General features: G+C 58.9%; 1 protein-coding gene across 1 annotated transcript in view; it reads right to left on the bottom strand.

The window, feature by feature from the left end:
- Positions 1–22,747, bottom strand: part of RGS12 (regulator of G protein signaling 12) — a 100,118-nt gene that overhangs the window by 9,002 nt on the left and 68,369 nt on the right. The window contains exons 5-16 of the mRNA XM_054581891.1: positions 11,774–11,943; positions 11,237–11,329; positions 10,468–10,611; positions 9,501–9,680; positions 9,022–9,175; positions 7,210–7,286; positions 5,103–5,297; positions 4,734–4,807; positions 4,200–4,326; positions 2,518–2,614; positions 1,186–1,256; positions 701–854 (exon numbers count right to left, since the gene is read on the bottom strand). Coding sequence (XP_054437866.1) covers positions 701–854; positions 1,186–1,256; positions 2,518–2,614; positions 4,200–4,326; positions 4,734–4,807; positions 5,103–5,297; positions 7,210–7,286; positions 9,022–9,175; positions 9,501–9,680; positions 10,468–10,611; positions 11,237–11,329; positions 11,774–11,943 — 1,536 coding nt within the window. The remainder of the gene's footprint in view (positions 1–700; positions 855–1,185; positions 1,257–2,517; positions 2,615–4,199; positions 4,327–4,733; positions 4,808–5,102; positions 5,298–7,209; positions 7,287–9,021; positions 9,176–9,500; positions 9,681–10,467; positions 10,612–11,236; positions 11,330–11,773; positions 11,944–22,747) is intronic.

Raw genomic sequence — 22,747 nt, 5'->3', positions numbered from 1 at the left:
ACCTTAACGCGTCTCTAAAACGCACAGCTTCTGAGTGGGGGTGTTCTCCTTCCACCTGAGTGACCCCCACGGCGGGTGGGCATTTATGGGTTGAGGGGTGGGCTGCGCGGGGAGTGGCAGCTGACCAGGCAGAGCTCCCTAACTTTAAACCCAGGCCCCAGCAACAGTGACTGGTTCTGATTCTGCTCTCCTGCTTTTGCCAGCACTTTGTGGAAGAGGAAGAAGTTTCCACAGGAGAGACCGTCCCTCCCTCTCAATCTCCGGTGCCTCCTTCCCGTCCTGCAGGCCTGGGCAGGTACAGCCCGCAGGCTGCCGCACGGAGGGTCGGCGAACCAGGCCCCCGCTCCCCACTGCCGGCCTCCTCCTCCCTGGCACCTGCCTGCTGTTGAGGACCCTCTGACACTAACTGAGCCTCCATCGCAGCTGGGGACACTGAAGGAGGGGGCAGGCTGTACCTGCGGGGACCCCTGTGCTGCCCACCCCGTGCCACTGGGGTGCGCCCTGACTCCTACGGGCCCGGCTCTCAATCTGAAAACTAGGGTTCTGGTGAAGTCACGCCAACAACCCCAGACTGACACCAGGGGGTACACTCCCAAGTGACAGGGAGCCCAGTCAATCACTCAAAGAGGCTCTAACGGTCGTACCAGAACACTGACATTGTAGTCACTAAAAAACGTGCAAGTTTAAAAAGTACACATACCCTCTGCTTCGTCCAAATTAATTTTCTGATATTTTTTTTTCCCAATCTTTGCAATAGATTCTTCTCTCTTTGAAAGCCGGGGATCCCTAGCATTTTTTCCATTTTCTCCTTTTATTTTAATAGAATTAGACTTGCCTAGCGTTCTCTCCTCTCCCTGCATTAGAAGGAAAGTCAAAGTTCTACTCACAGTTCAGACACATGACAGCACACAATTCATCAGTTACAGAAAGGAAAGGTCTGTGACCCAGTCCACAGGGACTCGCAGGGAACAGTCACCGTGATCAAGACTCAAACAGCAGAGCATGCGGGCCCAGCGCCTCCCACAGGCAGGCGTGCTGGTGCGTCTCAGGTCCCGGGAGTACGCTCAGGGGGGCATGGAGGCCACCCAGGGGCGGGGCGACACACAGTCTTATTATTTGGGGCATGAGGCCAGCCTGTGGGGGGCGGGGAGCGGGGGCACCAGGCGGGCCGGGCGGGGGAATTACCGTAGCCGAGAAATTTCTGGAGCTGGAGTTGACAACTGCATTCTGTTTGACTGGGGCGCCTTTCTGTTTATCTGTGGATAGGAACAGAGCGACATAAGCTTTACAACTGCAGTGACCATTCATACTGTCTTTAAGAGCAAAGCTGGAGAGGACAAGGTGTGGCATAACCTCTATCTGATCTGCACATACAGGCCGAATGCCCCGCGCAGGACCAGGGGCAGGACCAGCCTCCTCTGCCTTCGCCTGAGGCAGGATGTGCTGTGTGCGGGGGGCGGGGGGGAGCACAGGTTGGCTTGACCATGTTTATTGGGACATGTTGGAGGCAAGGCAACTGAAGCGCCGGCTTCATGGGCTATTCTGTGCGAACCTTCTCTAGAGAACAGAGTCACACACTTTCAAATACGACTATCACTCCAAGTCAGGGCTGCCCTCTGGCCTCCGCCGGCCTGCACGGCCCCAAGCCTACCTCTCTGGCCCAGCTGGGCTGGAGGAAGGGCCGCTGTGCCTGCCAGCAGCTGCCCAAACACCCTGCCTGCTGGCCTGCCGCTCTGCAGACTCGCTGGTGCACAAGCAGGCCAGAGGCCCAGGCGGGTCGGGCCCTGGAGGGCAACACCGTGGTGCCCCCCGCCTGCCGGGTGAGCAGGCCCTGGGAGGGGAGTGCAGCATCCTCTGGGCTGGCCCAGGAAGGTCTCTGCTTTAGTGTGGGGAGGAGCCACCATCAGGACCGCCACCGCAGGCCACCCGAGGGAACGGGGGCATTTCAGAGCTGAGCAGCCCTCAGAAGGTACGTGGTCCGCAGCCCCGGCCAGGCCTCAGGCAGCTCCTTATAAAGCCGCCTCCTCGCCAAGGGGACCAGTTGGCAGGGTCAGAAGGCTCCCTCCAGGAGCCATCTTCCCACTGCCCCACCAGGGAAGGGGTGAAGGGGGAGGCAGGGGCCGGGCTGTGGGACCCGGGTGCCCCAGGGCAGGATGCGGCCAAGGTGGCAGCGCCCTGTGGGAAGAGCTCTGAAGCCGCACACAGGGAACAATGGGGTGGCACCACAGACACTCCCCAGTCCACGAGGCTCCCAGGACCATGTCCCTTGCTCCCGGGGACGAGGAGCTCCCAGGAGCAGAGCGTGCTCTCGGCCTCTCTCATTAAAGCACACCCAGGCACGCGAAACCCCGGCGCAGCCCTGGGGCGGGGGCGCCGCGGGGCCCGCTGGCTGAGGACAGGGGCGCGGGCTCTCGGCTCTCAGGAGGCACAGGCTTCTGGGGAGCGGGGCTGGGCGGCGGCGGCCCAGCAAGGCCCTCTGCGGGTGACCGGCCCGGGGCTTTGAGGGGCCTCACTCACCTTTCCCCCTGAGGGGGTCCTTCTCCTCCAGGATGACCCGCTGTCCATCCAGACTCGATATGGGGGCGCCGAGGTCCAGGGGCTCTTTCTCTCCATTCTAGAGACCAAGAGGGCGCGCTGGGAACTCACCCAAACCAGGACTTTCCGGAACAGCTGCCTGTGGTCCAGGCTTGGTCGCACGCTGCCCCAGAGCGCATTCCAGGGGCAGCCAGCCCACGGGGCCTGCGGCAGGTCACAGGCTCCTGACGTGGAGCAATGAGAATTCAAGCCCTGGTGGCTTCCTGGACTGCAAGGGCCCCGAGGGTTCCGTGGCGAGGGGGGGGGGTTGCTTCTGTCACTTGAGCGACAGCAGGTGGCCTCACTTTGCCGGCCCAACACCGGGGCGAAAGAACACCTGGCGGGGCGGCAAGCTTCCTGGTCTACAAATGTAATGTTTTAAATATGAAGTCAGGTCGGCGTGAAACCTTGAGCTGCTTAAACCTGCACGAGGAGACCCTAAAAAGCCACCGCCCTGACCTGCCGACACTGTTAGGAAGTAAATGCGGACAGCAGACGCCTCCCTGTGGACAAGGACACAGGGGAGGGACTCAAGTGGCGCTGAGACAGGACACGGGGGAGACCACCTGCTACACAGCACCCACAGCCACTGCTCCAAAAGAAGCTGAGCTGGAGCCTGACTTCTTAAACCCCTGGGAGCCGGGACAACAGCGCCCTGAGGCAGCTGAGCCAGTTCCTGGCAGGAACGCGGCCTGGCTGCTGGCCGGCCTGAAGCCCCACAGCAGCCCTTGACTAACCCACTTTACAGATAGGGATGCCGAGGCCCAGAGAGGCCGAGCAGTGGCTGGGGGTCTCACGGGGGAGAGCAGCGAGGCCCCTCTCTGCCCAGCACCCTGGGCTCCAGCAGGGCGGCGCTCCCTTGGAGCCCAGGAGGGGCTGCGGGCTTAGCACAGTCCTCGCCCACGTCAAAGATTGTGAACAATTATAGGGCCTGTTTCAAAGAAAATCAAAATCCTAAAAATACATGAAATCATAGCTCCGATAAAGTTTATTTGCTAAAGAAATAAGAACGCAAGGCCAACTATATCACGTATCACTGTATGCCGCAGCAAATAGCCACAGCGGCCACACAGGCCGGAGCTCTGGAACGCACGAGGCCTTGGCCCTCAGCCTGCCGACCCGGGAGAGCTCCCGCGCGCGCCTCTGGCTGCAGCGACGGGCTCTGCCCCTGCCGGGCCCCCTTTCCTCCTCCATCCCCAAGTGCTCTCCTCCTCAACCCACTCACATGATGACCCAACAGCCCGGCCGGGAAAGAAAGGCCAGGGAGACTGTGAACTCCACCAAGCGGAGATGGGAATTGGGAAATCCCATGAGAGGATGTGCCCGGGGCGGCCGGCTCAGGGCGCAGGAAGCAGAGAAGCTGCTCAGACTTGCAAATAATAGGCCTATTTCAGGGTGGTGTGTTTTTTTTCCGGAGACTAAAACCACACCTCAAGTACCAACCTCAATCCCTTTGGGGAAGACCACGGTGTAAGGAAGCGAGCGTCCCCACTCTGTGGGATGGGACACTGGGGGCATGGAGGCGCCCTCCCGACCCAGGGCCGGCAGGGAGGGGCTGGGACGGTCGCCAGCTGCTCGGGCACCTGGCCCCGCCGCAGGGAGCACCGCAGGCCCCATGCACTCACCAGCCGGGCCACCAGCTCACTCAGGTGCAGGCCGTATTTGGCCACCACGGGCCGCAGCACTTCCGTGACGGGCTTGGTGGGCTTGGCCTTGAGTCCCACTGACCGGTTAATGGGAACCAGATCCAGCCTGGTCGGAGAGGGAGACACATGCACACACCCACTGCAAACCTACGTCGGTCTTCACGTAGGGGTTCTGTCTTGAGCAGGACAACATGGCACCCCCAGGCCCCCTCAGCACCCTGGAGCCGCCCGGCCCGGCCCCGGCCCGCCCCTCAGGCTCTGACGGCGGGCGCAGGCCCACAGGGGCCCCTCCAGGCCTCCTTCAGAGCTGAGCAGGGGCTGTCACGCTCAGCAAAGAGGGGGCCCCACGAGGGGCCGGGCCGCCGGCCCCCCAGCCCCTTGCATCTGCACGCAGCTGCTGCCCGCCGGCCCCTGACTGGGGCTGGCGTCCCCTTCCCAGTGGCCAGCAGGGACAGCCGTCAGAACACTGTGCGGCTCTGGGAACCACGAAAACGGCAACTGCATTCTTCTCACCGAAACAAAGTACGCTTTTCTAGGCGCAGGTCCCTGGATGCCAGGATGCTACTGTCCTGATGCAGCACCAGAGGCTGTGGGACACAAAAGGAACAAGTAGGCGGGATCAGCGTGGCGCAGGGCGCCCGGCAGTGCTCCCGTGAGCCACTGCGGGCGAGCCCACCCTGCGTGCAGGGTCCAACAGCAGGGACCCCTCGGGACGCCTCCAGCAAACGGATGAGACAAGGAGCCTAACACCACGGCCCTGAGGGTGGGGAACCAGGCAGGTTGAGACAACGAGACAGACATGAGCGGGTCCTCCCACAGGCCAGGGCCTCACGGGGCGGGTCCCCTGGGAGAAGGGCCCCGAGGGGCTGCTGGGCCCAGTACCTTGTCCCCGCCCACCAGGAAGAGGTCCACGGCGGCCCCGTTGATGCCATGGCGCTCGCAGAGCCCGGACAGGACCTCCTTGATGGACAGCCCCGCCCTGACGAGCACGGTGCAGGACGTCCCGTCGGGGAGCTGGATGCAGCAGTGCTTGGCGGCCTTGTCCCTCTCGGGCGCCAAGGTCCTGCAGGCCTCTGACTGCGGGGCAGGAGAGGGCGCCGGGTCACAGGGTGCACAGGGCACCCTGGGAGGGGCAGAGGTCGCGCACACGCGCTGAGGGGCCCGTGCCCAGGTCCAGAGACGCACGCCTGTGGTGACAGCTGCACAGGGCACGGCGGGGCTCGGGCGCCGGCCGAGGGCTGGGGCCGCTGCGCTCCCACAGGGACAGCACAGCCTTTCCCTCGACCTGACGCTGGACTGATGACCTGGCCCGGTCTGGGGACACAAATGCCTGTGGGCCCCGCGTCTGCCAGAGCAGGACACCGCTCTCTCCAGGGCCTGGTCTTAGGCCGCTCGACCTAGAAGCAGAGGGGTCACTCTCTAGAGCCTACGAACACGAGCCACTCCGCGACCCAGAGCTGCCCTTGCCCACCTCCGTCTGCGGGACTGGGACCCGCGCAGCGGGCTGGACTCTACTCCAGGGCCCGGGCCGACCCCGCCTGGGGGCCCTCTGCTGCTTCTCGTCCTCTTTCCGGCTCTTGCCACCCGCTCCCAGGACCTGGCCCCGAAGCCACTCCAAGAGGAACAGCAGGCTGACACCTGGACAGCAGGTCGGCCTGAGGAGGTTGGAAGGGGCTACCAGGAGGTCCTGGAAAGCCACTCGGGGTGGGCAGCGGCTGCCAGGGGCTCGGCGGGAGGCTGGGCTCCACCCTGTCGTGGTCACCAGCCGAGGGCCCACCCTGTCAGCACGGGGGGACAGACTGTGACCGTGTGTGCCCAGAGGGCACTGACTGCCTCAGCCTGGACGAGGACAAGGCCCAAGCTCGCCTGCCAGCCCCTCAGAGGCACACGAGAGTGAGACAGCTGCGGGGTGGGAGCGGGCCTTTCCCACCGGCAGCATCTGCGATTGGGCTGCCTGCCCTGCGCACGCGCCAGGTCAGGGCTCGGGGAGCTGCCAGTCAGCAGTGCCCGGGAGGTGCCCGGGAGGCCAGGACGCCAAGGCGCGCAGCATGTGCAGGGGCCAGCCCGTGGCGGCGGGCCGGGCGGTGCACCTCGGGGCCCTCCTGACACCTCCTCTGGGTCTGAGTCCCAACCTCCCCTCCTCCGCGGAAATGCCCCCTGCACACATCTCAGTGCAGAGCGGGCCCTGCCGGCCCCTCCACAGTCGCCGTCTCCTCGGGACACTGAGAATCTCTACCACCCAAATGGCATTTCAGAAAACTAGTTTGTAGGAGGCAAACTGATTACAAAATGGCCCCAACTACCCCTTCCCACAGGCTCAAGTGCGTGGAGCCCCCAGGCGCAGGGTGGTTTGTCAGGAGCAACCGCTAACGGTCGCGCGGCAAACCCTCACAACTGAAGATGACGTGTTCACTGCACACCTCTGTTGGCAGCTGCAAGTGACCAGGGTGTGGTCGCGGTAAGGTTTTCCAAAACGGGTCTCAGACAACAGCCAACAGCTGGCAGGTCCAACCCCATGCCTCCCGCCTGCCCCCCCCAACTGGAAACTGGGGCCAAGTGAGCAACCAGACACCCCGGTCAGCAGGGAGCGAGGACAGAGCCGGGCTCCCAGGGGTGGGGGCGGGTAGAGAGGGCCCCCCCGGGACGGCCCCCACAAACACGGGCATGTCTGGGTTAGCGGGATGTTCAAATGGTGAGACAAGGACAAAGCACCCGCCTTCAAAACTTTTCTTTGCTCTTGGTGGGAATTAAAGAAAAAAAAAGTAACTGAATAAGAACAGTAAGATTTCAAAGATAAACCCAGAGATGTGCTTGGCGCCGAGGGGCACCCCCGCATCGACCAGGTGGTTCCTCGTCCCGTCCCAGGAGCCCCGTCCCCCACGTCCCCACGGCACTTGTTAGGTTGTGACAAACAGGCTCTCGGTGACGAGACACGCCTGTGGGCCTCCTGAAGCGGGCGGCCCCTGGGCCCGGGCAGGCGGGGACTTACCAGGTCCAGGCTCCCAGCAGAGGACACGGAGCCCTGCGACTCCCTGCGGCCCAGGCCTCCGTTGGCGCGTGGGGGCTCTTGTGGGAAACACAGCGACTCAGAGTCAGAGCTTCACCCGTCCCCGCCCAACACAGGCGCCCGCTCGCCCGGCCTGGCTCCCCACCCCGCCCCTAGGGGAACGGAGGGCCGCCGAGGAGAGAGGGCGGAACGGAAGAGGGGGCGCTCGCGGGGGCGCAGGCGTGCCCTCAGCACAGACCTCCGCCGAGGAGCTGGCCACGGCTCCGGAGCCGCTGCCCCACTCTGTCCTTGGCCACCGCCGGCCGCGGCGGCGAGCTCAGAGCAGGTCGCCAGGCAGGGCAGTGCTCCTGGGGCAGGACCTCCCTTCCCTTCATTTCATCTGGAGTTTTTATCCAACTTGTGATTTCTGGGCCTAAACATAAACTGTCCCCAGCAGTGAGCCCAGCCGGTCACTGCACCTTTACCCAAGGCTCATGTCACGTGTTCCCGCAAAGTCCTCAACTGAGCCAGCAGCCACCATTGTCACTAATTAAACTAAATTGCAATCTTAGACTAAGCTGAAAATCATGAAAACTCTCATCTAGAAAGAACCTTCTGCAACGTGGGCTTGGGGGCATGGGGTGGGGCAGACACAGGGCCCCTGGGTCTGACTGACCTTTTGAACCACTGCCCTACCCTTCCAAAAGCAACAGATGCCCAGGCCACCAAGTCCAAATCCCTGGGCAGTGCCGTGGGGTCAGGACGTGAAGCTCTCTACAGAGCCGCCAGGCATGCGCCCCCGGCCTCGGGTCCTGCACGGGCGGACTGACTATACGGGATGAGCATGACCGCCTCCTGGCACTCAGAGGTCCCTGGCCGTCTGGCTCCACCATCTGTGACCCAGGGGCTGTCTAACTGAATTCCACTGCTCCATCCGCCTGTCCTTGAGAAAGGACTCTGGCATCAATCACCTACAACGTGGCCTGGAGGCGAGGGGTCCCCCTCCCCAGGCCTCCCCTGCTGCAGCTGCCTCCTGTGAAGGACCGCGTGAGGTCTGCTGTGCAGGCCGCTGGGAGGAGGAGGTAAAACACACACCCCGCCATCCGCTGGCCACGGCTCAGGCCGCGTCCCAGAGCTGCTCCCAGCCTGTCCCTCTCCCTGAGGGTCACGGTCTGATTTAAACTTCAGGGCCACAGCCCCGGAGCTTTCAGGTTATTTCCTGGAAAGTGCTCCCATTTTAAAAACTCTCTGAGGAGGAAAATTCCTTCCAACCCTTCTCTGTAATGCGCTTCGGTGGCCGCTGTGAGCAGCTCCGTCCTCTGCCACACTGACGGGCGCGCCTAGTCCCTCTGACCCGCCAGCATCCGCTGGGCTGGCGTCCTGGCGAAGGATTCGGAGGACAAGCCCGTCCCTGTCACACTAGCTTCCCAGTGATACACAAAAAAGAAGCCAAGGGAAAAATATCTACATTGTGCAACCTCTAAGATTGACAATAATAAAAAACTACAATTTTTAAAATGCTTGATGGCCCAACTATGGTATTACATGAAAAAACCCCACAAAGGCAGGGTAGCCCTACACGCGTTGAGGGCAAAACCTAGGCAGGAACGGAGGGGCTGCCTGGGCGGACAGGTGGCCAGCCTTGGACTTTCCAGGTCTCCCAGGGCACCAATCGCTGCTCCAGCCAGATGAGAGGAGCAGGTGGCGGGGTGGGGGTGGCGGTCGGGGGCCATGCGGAGGACCCTGTAGCCCTGCCCGCGGTGGCTGGCCTGTGTGGCCCCACTGCCCCTGCCCGCTGGACTGCACACCACAAACCGTTTGTGTGGTCACCATGGTCCTTCTTCTTCTGGGACCGCCCGGTGCTCCTCGCCCTGGACCAGGAGAAGAAGGCTCCTTTCCGCTTCCTCTCGCCGTCCTCGTCCCCCACGTCCTCGTTCAGGGACCGTCCTGATCTCGATTTCCCACTCAGCTGTCGTCAGACGGAAAGCATTGTTAAAGCCGCATCCAGTCACATTAATGCGGCCGGGAATGCAAGAGGAAGCCGGGGAGGAGCTAAGGAAGTGCTCGCTGCCCTGCAGGGCAGCCCAGACCCACCCAGACCAGCCCTGACCCGCCCAGGCCTGTCCAGAAATGGCGCTGGACCTCCCTCATGCCCCCCCGCCCCCTGCCTCAGCACAGCTCCTCCTGGAAGGTGCATGCCCTGAGCGGCTTTCATTCACCGCGGGTGCCCGACAGGGCACGTCTCGCTTCCTAAAAAGCGGCTCCTCCGTGGCCAGAGCGCGGCAGGCCGGCACCTTTTTTGGCGTGGACACGTTGGAGTGGTCCGAGCTGACGCTGTGCTTGGAGGTCGGGCTGCTGGGCACCTGCTGGGAGTCGGGGAGGGAGCGGCCCTCCACCTCGGCCAGGATGCACTCCTGGTACAGCGGGGACTTCAGAAAGCGCGTGTAGCTATCAAACTTCATCAGGTTGAAAATCTGCGGGGTGCATGCAATGCAATCTGGTTACAGAAGTAACCAGAACAGTAAGCTCTGAAAGTTGAAGGGCACGGGGACCTATAGGAACTTGCTGGCCCTGTACCGAAAGGACATCATTGGCTCTTTTTCTCTGTCCACTGGCCCCAGAATTTCTTTCCAGAGTTCCTTTACATCTGACTACTCTTCTTTATAACACTCCAGGCTTTCCTTTATCAGGCTTAAAATCCACAGATCCCAACGACCTCCATAAAGCCGGCACCACCAGGAGACAGAGGCAGCCAAGGCGCGATCCTGAAGGCGCTGTACCTCATAGGTAAGAATGAACCCCAGACCAGCTGGGAAGCAGAAGGAAGCAAGGACTGCATGGGAAATGCCTTCCTCCATTTTTTACACAGTTCACGTGACTCCGCAACAGAAGCAATCTCTGGAAAGGCCCACAGGGCATGTGCTCTAGAGAACGCGGGCCCAAGGCACGCCCTTTATCGCAGCGATGCCCTAGAACCGAAAGACCCGAACTCGCCTCTGCACGTGCACCGCCCACAAGCCTGAGCTCTCACACAGGTGTGCACGTGAGCAGGCGACAGGTGGCCCCACTGAGATCCGCCGGTGCAGCTGGCCGCGCTCGGACACAGGAGCCAGTGGGAAGACGGGTTCTTTCTACTCCATCTACACTGACTGGCTCCCCTCCTCCCCACCTGGTGGCACTTGGGAGCTCACTGTCTGGGACCTTGGTCTCCGCCCCGCGCCCAGGCCAGAGCCCCTGGGGGAAACAGAAGTGCGGAGGCACCTGGAGCTGCTGCTCCTTGAACATGTCGGGGTGCGGGGCGCTGAGGATGTCGTCTGCCAGCTGGGCCTGGCTGTCGATGTTGACAGGGGTGGTGGCTTTGCTGCACAGGAACTTACTGAAAATCTCACGTGCCCTGTAGGAAAGCTGACAGGACACGTGGATGAGCCGGACGCGCAGACCACAGGCTCCCCCCGCGTGCGTGTTTTCTGCGTGTTTCACTGCTATGTCCCAGTGCCCAACATGGTGCCAGGCCCTGGAGATGCAGTGCCTTGGCCAGTAAACACTCCTTGCTTTACTCAGTACAAGCGAACACGAAAGTTCCACTGAGTGAGCTCCCTTCTGAACTTTCTCAATGACAACTGTGTCCCAGACTTGGGCAGCGCTGTCCCCACAGCACTGGGTCTGTGTGCCGTGCTCCAGTCACGTGGCCTCTGGAACGTGGGAACGGGGTCTGTGCAGCCCTGGTGCCAGGTGCTGACGAGCGGCCTCACCGCGACCCAGGGGCCCTCACTGCCGACCCGGCCCGGCCCCCCAGCTGCCCTTGGCGCCCTGAGAGGGGCCACGGCCGGCGGTGGACAGAAGGCTGGGCTGCAGGCGCTCACGTGCGCTGCGTTGGGCACAGTTGAACATCGTGCCTGTGAGCGGCCCCCGTGAAGGGCGGCATGGGAAGCCGTGGGCGATGCTTTCACACGCCCTCCTGGCCGCCCTGAGGCGGCCCCACCGCGAGACCATCCCGCTCCAGAGCCTGCCCCCACGTGGAGGGACGTACCTCTTTCTTGTCGTGTGCGGGAACATGACTGAAATACTCGCAGGCCTGCCAGAACAGGATGTTTTCTTCACTGAACTCCTTCCTTAGAAAGTCCTAGAAAAACACGGTCAGTGAGCCCCTGACCGTGGCCTGGAAAAGGCCATCCGCAGGCGTTGAGGGCCTGCTCTCCTCTCAGGCCTTTTCCTGGAGCGTTCAGCTCACAGACCACGGGGCGGAAGCGCCTGCGCACGGTCCGCCCGGGGGAGGGAGACACGGTCGCAGCGCCCCACGGAGAGGGCTGCTCTGCGCTGGTGGCTGTGCTGAGCTGAGCGCCCCTGCAGCGGCGGGACCGGCCCACGCGTCGCTGCCCTCCGGGCATTTATGAGGAATCCTGGTGCAGAGCCAGGCGCCCTCTGAACCCCTCCGCCTAAGTGCAAGGAGTCACTTGCACTGGGGTTGCTCAGGGCCTGCATGGTGACCCCGCTCCTCCGCTGCAGCCACTGTCCTGGGGTTGGAGCCCATGTACCGAGCAAGAGCCCGTGGCCTGTCCCTACTCACCGAGAAGTACCGAACGCCCAGGGGGTCCTGCAGGAGACGCTCGAAGGACACGGCCCAGCTGGCAACCCTCCTCTCACGCAGGCGCCGGCAGCTCTGCACGCTGGGGAGGCTGGCATTGCTGCTCAGGCTGTGGTTGCTCACGCAGTCCTTCAGGTCGGCGCCACTCAGCTCTGTGGGGCCAGCACAGACCTCACCTGCACGCCTGTCCCCACTGCCGCCCGAGGGCGGCGGCCGAGGGCTCTCACCAAGTGCTTTCCTTCTCCAGCACACGCCCCCAGGCAGCCTCACTGAGCACTGAGGACATGCCCAGTGTAGTTCTAGGTCCACAGGACAGAGCAGGGGACGGGACTCCCCCAACCCCGGTGGCTGCATGGGGCACACATTCAGCAGAAAGAAGAGCAAGCACAACCCCACACGGCAAGGCTGCCCCGTCAGGGAGCTCCCAAGGGAGTCGCTGTGAGGCTCGGTGGGCGGGAGGCCCGGGGTGGCCACCACAGTACGCGGCGTGGAGGGCAGGACCCACGGCTGGGCAAAGCCATGCCCTGATGCGTGTGCACTTTCTGCACTGGGCTGGTCTCCGAGCGAAATGCTCCAGATGCAGCGTTCAACACGCGTGGCGGGTGCCAGCTCCGCTATAGGCCGCCCCGACGCAGCTGATGGTGCACGCGCCCCAGGCGGTCTGCTGCTGAGCCGCCTACAAAGCCACCGCGCTACACACCTGAGCCCAAGAGGGTAGCATGGGATGCCAAGCATAACTGAAAAACTAAAAATGTTAAACGCAGGAAAAAGACAAACAAATGGGTGGTATTAAATAAAGAGAGAATTCAAACTGAAAACAATGAGCCATGGTTTCCATTACTTTCACATGGGCTCTTGAACAATCTCCCCTTATAAAGGGGGGCACCTGGGACAGCTCACCTCACCCTTGCCACCTCCTGTGAGCACCCTGCATGTGCCGTCCCTGCGTGGGCAGGCCTGGCCCGCGAAACCTGAGAGGAAGGTGCAGAGGCTGGCCAGGCAGGAAGAGGGATATGCCCTGCTTGTTCCTACAACAAAGACACAGGACCAGGGAGTCCCCAGAGCTGCATGGGCATGAGGCCGAGGCCGGCGTGTCAGCAGGACTCTGTGGCATGAGGCTGCCCCACGACACGGCGTTCGTCCTGGGAGTCCCTGAGCGGCTCTCCTGTCTGTCTGCTGCCCCAGGTGCCCTGTCACTTGTGAGCAATGAGATGCCTGGCTGGTCCCGGCAAGGAGTCACGTGCACTAGTTACCTGGCTCCACCTGCAGTCCAACTGCGTAAAAGGCACCTTGTTAGAGAGGAGCGACCAGAGGTGGGAGGAGACTGCAAGGGGTGGGGGTCTGTGAAGACTTGGGAACTCCTGATGGGCAGAGGGGATGTCCGCCCTTAAGTGAAGCCCCCCCAGCAGACATGCTGACGATGGGGGGCAGAGGCCCCGCCTGCAGCCACCATGCCCGCAGCTCAAGGTAAGGGCTGCCCAGCCAGAGGGCTGCACAGGAGGACTGTGCGCAGACCCTGCCATCCAAGGAATGGGGGCCTTCAGGGGCCAGGAGAGCCAAGCCAGGCATTGGACACATTTGACCATATCTGGCTCCCATGCTACGCGGATGCCACTTTGTCCTAACAACTTGGAAAGCACTGAGACACAAGAAGGAAAACAGAAGGTCAAAGCTTGATCAAATACTTCAAACTGCTACAGAAAAAAGTTCAAGAAAGAGTCCGAGGAAGTCACGTGGAACCAGAGGACACTCCAGTCCTTCCGTGAGGCTCACGAACCCGCCAAGCCGCACACGGTGCTCTCATGACAGTGCACCGCCAGTGCCCAGCGCCGACCTTCGGGAGGCTGGGACCCGGAGCCGGTCCCCCCGGCGCACAGCTCGCCACGCGACCGACATGCAGCAGGGCCAGGCAGCAGGCAGCAGGCAGCAGGCAGGGTCCAGGCCAGGCCTCCCGCGCACAGAAGTACCCGGCAACGCCTGGCTTAGAGAACCCCGACCCACAGGGCTCCCCGACGGGAAAGCGCTGCACAGTCCACACTCAGGACGGTGGACAAAAAGTGACCTCACGGGGAGATCAGACCATAAACCCCCGCCAGGCAGGCCAGTGGTGGGCTCTTACACCCAGGCCTCTGTCTTCTTTAGTCAAAGGGTTGCCTCTGCCTTAAGCCGGCCCTGCCCAGCCGGCTGTTCTGTGCCCTCTGCAACGCCTCTCGCCTCTCGTCAGACCCTCCTTCAGGCTACGACCGCCCTCTAGGGAGCTCGGGCTCTCACGATCCTGTAACCGGACCCTGCCTTGCTCTCCCCCCACCCCCGGGCCTCCCTTCTGTTCCCTCCTCACTCCAAAGGCTCAGAAGAGGCTGTGAACACACTCTCAGAGCCCTGTGATCGTGCTCCCAGGCCTATGTCATCAGCTCGGCTCAAGTAAACACTTACAAAAATTCTTTACAGGTTCGGACAGTTAGTGCATCAACAGGATGTAAGAAACACTCCCGTGTCCACCCACACCCACACCCACACGCGCGTCCTCTCGCCCTGGGGCCGGGGTCCTGGACGAGGCCCGGCTCGAAGTCTGACGTCTGCCCAGCAAGCGGAGCACCGAAGGGCCCCACACCACGGCGTTCATGCTCCGCAATTAACACACAGCACAGTATGCTCCCTAATCGGTGTTTTATGGGAACTAGACAAGCGGAGTGTGAAAGCCTCTGGAAAACCAGACCTGGAACACTGGAAAAACACCCAGAACAGAGGGACGAGGCAGGGCCCACCCTGCACGGCGCTAGACACGCCGCGCCCGGCCCTGCAGGCACAAGCAGAGCAGCTGGGCCACGCGGTCAGGGGCACACACGCACCAGGGGCCGTCTGACAAACAGGCGCGCGCCGCCGCCCAGCACACTGCAGTGAGGCCCCTGGCCCGAAGGTTTGGATGTAAAAATGACACTGGAAAAACAAAATAAAACACGGGGTCGTATTTTGAAGGATCTGAGTGAGGAGCCAGAGGACATGAGTCTGGAGCTGTAAATGACAACAGTGACTCCACGGACAACAGAGTGGTGGCCACCACAGGCAGGGGCGGGGGTGAAGGGGGGAAGGGATCCATTTGGCTCTGGGGACAGCGACACACAGGGGACTGTCAAGAAGAGACTTTCCTTCCTTGCAGGTCCCTCCGGCTGGACTGGAGGCCGCCTGAGCTCTGTCCCCACGGGCCAGCCCGGCCCTGAGGCAGGGGAGGCAGAGAGGAAGACGGCCGCCAGCTGCAGACGCGGCTTTTGGTTCTCAGATGAAAGTGGTTTGGGCGCCAGCAGCAGCACAAGCAGGCGACGCAGAGCACCTGCCTCCCTCGCAGCAGCGCGGGGGCGCAGAGCAGAGGCTGCCGCTCTGCTGAGAAGGGCGCCCCGGCCCCGCCCGGACCCCACTCTTGCCTGGCCCCGAGGAGTCGGGAGCACCCCCCCCGCCAACAGTCTCCCGCTCTTCTTCTGGGAAGCAGGCCGCTCACTGCCCTGTTTCTGACTGATACACCCCAGTGCCTACTTCCTGGGCCTCAGCTCGAGCACCAGGGGAGCCTAAAGAGGGGACGGCAGACAGTGACCAGGAAGGCTGGGGCACACATGGCCCTAGACCATGACTCTGGCCATCTCCCCCAGTGACAGCAAGGGCTCCAGTGAGAGGGTGGCCAGTGCAGACCCCTTTCCCTCCTGAGACCTTCAGCCAAGTCTGCGATGGCATGTCCTTGCAAAAAATGTGAAGAGTCACGTGGCAGGTGCAGAGCCCCCTTGCAGAGAGGTTCCGGCGGGAGCTGCCCACATGGGTTACAAAATCCCAGCACCTCCCCTGTGTCATTGACACTCACGGAAGGTCTCTTTTCTTGGGCTCGCTCTGGACCTATTCTCGACACATGCAAAGTGGTGCACGCTGATGGAGGATGAACTTGAACTTGAAATGAAGTTCCTTCAAATGCCAGGATACCCACCCAACGCCAAGGCCAGGAGGTGGATATTCCCATACGCCCCATCCACTGCCTGACTCTCTCTATGTCAGGTGTATGGGGAAACCACACTTCTGCTCTCGGACCAAAGGACACGCCTGTGGCAGAACCCACCCACCCGCCTGACGGCCAGCATCGCTTCAGAAAACATTCCTGGTTTTTACTGTCACTGTTGTGGAATCTTTTTTCTTTCAATTGGCCAGGTGAGTTAAGAAATGCTTTCCTGGTGAGAAAGTTTTAGTTTCAGATTGGCTGAAAAATGGAGAAGCCGCCCCTCTATGTTGGTTGGACACACATGTAGGTCACCTGTTGCAAATGCTGCAGTATTCAGTGTTCTAGATAATTCTGTAACTCAGGCTTTACCCATGTTGTCCCACCAGACTATCTCACCCAAGCCACAACCTCAGGACAAGCACAGCGACGTCTACAGCCCCACCCCTGGGCACCTTTGGGGCTCAGCCCTGCACACATACCTGGAGACCGCGCAAGCCAGCCGGCCCCCGCCAACCACAAGGCGCACACACCACGCGGGACTTTACCTGGGTAGAGCTGATAAGAGCCACTGTGATGCCATTTAACCAAATACTTCCAACCATTCACCGCAAACCACCCCTCTGAATCCATACCAGGGTCAGCCGGCACAGCCCCCGGGGCCCCGGGGAAAGGCTCGGGCCACACACAGAGACATTGTTCCTTAGCTGGCTCCCCAAGGAGGCAAATTAGCGCACTTTCTCTGGACGCAGTGGCACAGGCGGACAAAGGCGGCTCTCCCTGCAGGCTCCTGGAGAGGAAGGCGATCGTGCGCTCAGCACACAGCGCCCAGAAGATGCATGTATAATTCACAGGAGACCTTTAGCCTGCTGCTGCAGCGGAGCTGAATTATTTAGGCAGCTGAGCGCCACCGCACAAAGTGCCCAAGACAAACGCAGGCCTGGCCTCCCACCACGCGGCTCTGCCTTGGTAACTGGGTTTTGTTCAACTAGCAGCAGTAAGGGAAAAAAATAATACTCGTAGCTTTTTATAGTAATTGTGAGGGTTGTAAATGCTTATCTCTTTATGTATGTTCAATCCAAACACATTTCCATCTCACACACGTGAAACATGCCCTTTTTATAAGGGCGACCATCAAGTACTGCACAGGGCAGGAGGAAGGGTCAGGCACTAGGCAATTATAGCAAACGGAACCGCTCCCACACCGGGAGGGGCATGTTTAAGCCGAAGTTCAGGATGTGTGTACCGTGTCCCCTGAAGATGTCACAAATGGGCAGCCGGTTGGAGCTGGCAGGGGTCCGGCCCCTGTCCTGCAGTCTCGGATGGCCGCCGCAGCGCACACAGCCACAGTGAGGCAACAGCTCTCATAGAAAGGGGTGGCCTCAATCTTAACACTTTCCGAGAAAACAAGCCCAGAAAAGGGTCTGAAGATGAAGCTGGGCCTCAGTCAGTCCTGCCTTCCCAACTGCGTCCTTTCTGACCTCAAGTTTCTGCGGCAGTGCATGGCCCCACGGCTGCGCCCCAGTGAGGTGCAGAGCGCGGGGGCAGCTGGGGCCAGGCGCAGGTCCTAGGTCCTCTGTGCCTCCTACCTTCGTCACCGCGGGGACAGCACAGTGTAGACGTGAGCGTGCCTGAAGCCACGCTGGCAGGGCTAGCGCTCCGCCAGGCAGAACACTGGCCCAGCTGAGTGAGCTGGGGACAGGCAGGGCGCTGTGGGGAAGCACCTTCCCTTGCACTAGTGCACCACGCTCTGACGAGCTACCTGTATGAGGCAACTTTTCACCTGAGGAAGTTTCAAACCTGCAGGAAGGTTGGGAACAGCAGCAGGAGCCCCCCCTACACCTTTCAGCAAGAGCCACCTGTCTACGTTTTGCTGTCTGCTGTATCAGTCTCTCTCCTCCTCATTCCCTTCTTCCTACTCCTTCTCCTAACACACGCACACTCACGCACTCACACATATACTCACACTCATACATATATGCACACAGTCGGTCATGCTCTCACACTCAGACATGCACACACAGCCACACTCTCGCACTCACGCACACACACTCGTGCACACACACTCATGTGCAACCTTCTGCAGGTGCCTGGAGCTGCCTCCGAGGCCCCGGCGCGTCACCCCCGAGCCCTTGCGCGTCCCCGATGAGCACAGCCTCCCCCTCAGAAGCAGGGCACAGCTGCAGCATCGGAGCATAACCGAGCCCACGCTCCGACTTCAGCAGCCGTGTCCCCGCTGCCATGGCCCCCGGCCACGATCGAATCCAGGGTCCCTGAACCATCATGCCTCTTTAGGAGCCTTTCTCTCATCTTGCCCCAATCCCTGCAGGCGTGACGTTGGCCCCAACGAGGAAACATGGGCGCCAGGATTTCCAAGCCCCTGTGATCTATCACAGCGTGTCCCCCAGAGCCAGGGTGACCATCTGGGGCCTGAGTCACACCGGATTTCAAGGTCCAACCACCTCCTCTGACCTGCCCGAGACCATCAGCGGCAGTGCTGGGACTTCCTCATGCCCCGCTGGGAGGTCACGCGCTCCACCCGCCCGGTCTCCGCCCGGGCTCCGCCCGGGCTCACAGCGCCTCGGAGGAGGTCAAGGGCCTGCACTCCTTGGGGAGCCCTGTGCGCAGGGCAGAGGAGGGCTCCAAATGCAGACCTCCCCGAGGCAGCGGGGGGCAGTCTGGCGGGGCGCACATGCTCCTGAGAGGGATGCCAGGCAGACGGGGTGCCGGGAGGGCTCACCGGGCCCCGCGAGTGGGCAGAACAGTGGCCGCAAAGGGCCCGCGTGGGACGTGTGGAGACGAGCAGTCATGTGTGAATCCTGTCGCCATCCCCCTGGCCATTCAGGGTTCTAGGCTCACAGCAATTGCCCCTGACCACCAGAGGCCAGCAGACTAGAGAGGCCGTTTGACCAGGGTGCCTCTGGCATGCGCCAAAAAGAGACACGGCCTTTTTCCAAGATTAGCCTTAATCAGATTCATTTACTATGTGGGCTTCAACAAAAACAATGTACATCGTTCACTAAGTAGTGTCTGTGTGGAATGTTCTTTCATCTCAACAAGGTACACATGCCCTAGGGACAGGCTTTCAGCCTGGGCCAAAGGCCACACAGGAAGGGCAGGCCCTCCAGCAGGGTCCGTCCCGTCCAGAGGACCCTGCCAGTGCAGAAGCTCAGGGCCCCAGACGCGGGCTCCAGGTGGAAGATGCACGACGGGCGTGGCACCTCCCACAGCCGTGGGAGCCAAGGCCTCACTGCGCCTCCCGGGCCTGCTCGGGACCCTGCAGGGAGGCCAGGCCATGGCTCCTTCCCTGCAGGACGGGGCTGGAGGGCCAGCGCTCGGGGAAGGGAGGGCACAGAAGCAGAAAATCACAGAGGGTGCGTGGGAAAGGCGCCCCCTTCATCCGGGATGGACTGAGAGGCCAGGCCCGCGAGCAGAGAGAAGTGACGCCGAGAGAAAGGAGAACACACACCCGACACGGCAGGTGCGCACTGCCGCATTTCACCTGCGTCCTCGCTCCCAGCTGAGCCGTCCCAGGGGGTTGCCACGGTCCTTTTAAAGGATGTTTTCTTGATGATGCTATTACAGTTGTCCCATTTTTTGCCTCCCCTTTATTCCCCTCTACCCTGCACCACCCTCACCGGCAATCCCCTGTCTTAGTGCATGTCCACGGGTCGCACATGTAAGTTCTTTGGCTTCTCCATTTCCTACACTATTCTTAACCTCCCCTGGCTATTTTGTACCTTTCTTATTATGCTTCTCATTCCCTGTACCTTTTCCCTCATTCTCCCCTCTCCTCCTCTTCTCTCCCTTTTTTTTCTTTAAAGATTTTAAATATTTATTTATTTTTAGAGAGGGGAAGGGAGGAAGAGAGGGGAAGAAACATTATGTAGTTGCCTCTCATGTGTCCGGTACCAGGGACCTGGCCTGCAACCCAGGCATGTGCAGTGACTGGGAATCGAACCAGTGGCCCTTTTGTTCCCAGGTCAGCGCTCAATCCACTGAGCCACAGCAGCCAGGGCTCCCCCTCCTCTCTGATCTCCATTTCTGTGATTCTATTCCTATTCTTACTCTGTTTGCTTAGTTTTTTTGTTTGTTTTAGGTTCAGTTGTTGATAGTTGTGTTGTCACTTTATTGTTCATAGTTTTGATCTCCTTTTTCTTAGATGAGCCCCTTTGACATTTCATATAATAAGGGCTTGGTGATGATGAACTCCTTTAACTTGACCTTCTCTGGGCAGCACTTCATCAGCCCTTCCATTCTAAACGAGAGCTTTGCGGGATAGAGTCATCTCGGAGGTAGGTGCTTGCTCTTCGTGACTTCGAATACTTCTTTCCAGCCCCTTCCTGCCTGCAAGGTTTCCTTTGAGACATCAGCTGACAGTCTTATGGGAACTCCTTTGTAGGTAATGTCTCCTTTTCTCTTGCTGCTTTGAAGAGTCTCTCCTTATCTTTAATCTTGGGTAACGTAATGACGATGTGCCTTGGTGTGTGCTTCCCTGGGTCCAACTTCTCTGGGACTCTCTGAGCTTCCTGGATCTCCTGGAAGTCTATTTCCTTTACTGGATTGGGGAAGTTCTCCATTATTTTTTCAAATAAGTTTTCAATGTCTTGCTCTTCCTCTTCTTCTGGCCCCTCTATGATTTGGATACTGGAACGTTTAAAGTTGTCCCGGAGATTCCTAAGCCTCTCCCCATTTTTTTGAATTCTTGTTTCTTCATCCTGTTCTAGTTGAGTGTTTACTTCTTCCTTCTGCTCTAAATAGTAGATTTGAGTCCCAGTTTCCTTCCCTTTTGCTTCCCTGTATATTTTCCTTGTATTTCCCTATATTTTTTTTAAATTTCATTTTGCATAGCCTTCACTTTTTCCTCTATTTTGCAACCATATTTGACCATTACTGTGAGCATCCCAATTACCAGTGTTTTGAACTCTGCATCTAATAGGTTGGCTATTCTCTTCATTGCTTAGTTATATTTTTTCTGGAGTTCTGATCTGTTCTGTTCTTCAAAGAAATATTTGGGCCATATTTCCTTGTCTCAGCGCACCTATTACATTGAAAGGGGCAGAGCCTCAGGTATTCACCAGGGCAGGGCAACTCCTGGCCCTGCATTGTGACACTGTATGTGGGGGAGGGGTTCAAGAGGGAACAATGCCACTTGCCCAGCTCTCTGCAGCTTTCAGTCACTTCCCCCACTACCCACAAGCAAATTGGGCCCTTCTGGTGCTGATTCCCAGGTAGCTGGGTTAATGTACATTCTGGGACCCTGTACGTCTCTCGAATGAACTCTCCCCCTGCTGCAATCCCCACAGGTTTTTATAGCCAGAGGTTCTGAGGTTTTGTTTTTCCTGCACTGGAACCCTAGGTTGCGCGGTCTGTCTCACTCCCCAGTTGTTCCTCCCAGTTTATCCACATGCAAACGTGGGGCCGTCTGGTCTGCCATCTGCCACCTCACCCGCCCATCCTCTCCGCCCCAGCTGCCCGTCTCTGCCCCACCTACCAGTCTGGATGAATGTTTCTTCTTTAGCTCCTTGGTTGCCAGACTCCCATACAGTTCAATTTTCTGACTGTTGTGGTTGATTTTTGTTTGTGAATTTGTCATTGTCCTTCTTTTGGTTGTGCAAAGCAGCAAAGCGTATATGCCTACGCCTCCATCTTGGCCAGAAGGTCAGAGAGGAGTTCACCATGTTTTAACTACACAATTTTTTCACACTGGCACAGAAAACCAAGTCCCCAACTTCGTGAGGCTTACATTTTGGTGGCAGAACACCACGGGCACATAAACAAATAGTGTCCTAGTAGAAGATTAAAGAAGAAAAACCATATGATTGTTATAGTAGAGGCTAACTCTACTAAGTCTGATAAAGTTAAGCACCCTGTTTTTAAAAGTTAACAGTTAAACATTAGGAGCATTCCCACGAGAGCTAGAAATAAGACAAAGATGCTCTCTATCTCAGCAAGTACTCAGCACTGTATTAGAGATCCTGGCCAACACTACAATGCAAGAAAAAGAAATAAATTTTAAAACTTGTAAAGGAAGAAATCAAATAATCATTATTCTTAAGTGATATCATATAACAAGAGAACCCAAAGCATATCGATCACATGGCTAATTCTTTTATAACTAATGGAATTTGTACAGTATAATACAAATTTCAAAAAAGATATTTTTGCTTTTTTAAAGCCCCTCAGATTTGGGGGTTATTTGTTACTGCAACATTACTTAAACCCAAGTGGCCTGGTATACTCACCTATAAATTGGTTTGGGCATGGTGCCCTTTTAGGGGGTAAATCTTTTACTTACAAGTCATTTTTGTGAAAGTTGATTTAGCTAATCAAGGTTTCTTTTTCTTCTTGAGCCAACTTTGATCATTTACATTTTCCTAAAAGTAGTCTAATTGACTTGGTAATCAAATGCATTAGTATAAAGTTATTCATAGAATTTTCTTAAAACTTTACTTCTCTAACTGTACTTCTCTCTATAAATAAGTAACATTTAACTTTTCCATTTTATCATCCAAATACTCTGTAATCTTACTCTTTTTGATCAGCTTGCTCTCTCAGGTTCAGGGAAAGATACGGGACAGTCTCCCCAAGGCCCTTGTCCACGTTGCCATGGTCCCGCCTATTTCATGTCTGCGGTGCACATGCCCTCTGTCCTCCTCACGTCCTGTCACTTTGGACTGTTTTGTCTGATGTTCATACTGCCATGCCAGTATTCTTCTTTCTGAGTGTCTGCCTGTTAGGTCTTCTTTCATTTAATTATTTTTAATCGTCCCGTGTTGCTTTGTTTTGAAACTGAATTTTTAACTGTCTGAATGGAGAGCCTGTCTCCTCTGTTGCTCTTTCTCCCCCTGGCCCCCGCATCTCGCAACCGTCTTTGGGCCTGTCCGGCGCTCTGTCTCTACCCAGTTCTCCCAGGCACTCTTATCCACTTCCAGGGTCCGTGACGCTGGTAAGCCACTGAACAGCAGCAGACGCACTAATAA

Source organism: Pteronotus mesoamericanus, unplaced genomic scaffold (assembly GCF_021234165.1).
Source record: "Pteronotus mesoamericanus isolate MK-2021 breed Mesoamerican mustached bat unplaced genomic scaffold, CSHL_Meso_final contig_68, whole genome shotgun sequence".
Taxonomy (NCBI): domain Eukaryota; kingdom Metazoa; phylum Chordata; class Mammalia; order Chiroptera; family Mormoopidae; genus Pteronotus; species Pteronotus mesoamericanus.
This window is presented reverse-complemented; position numbering and strand designations above follow the sequence as displayed.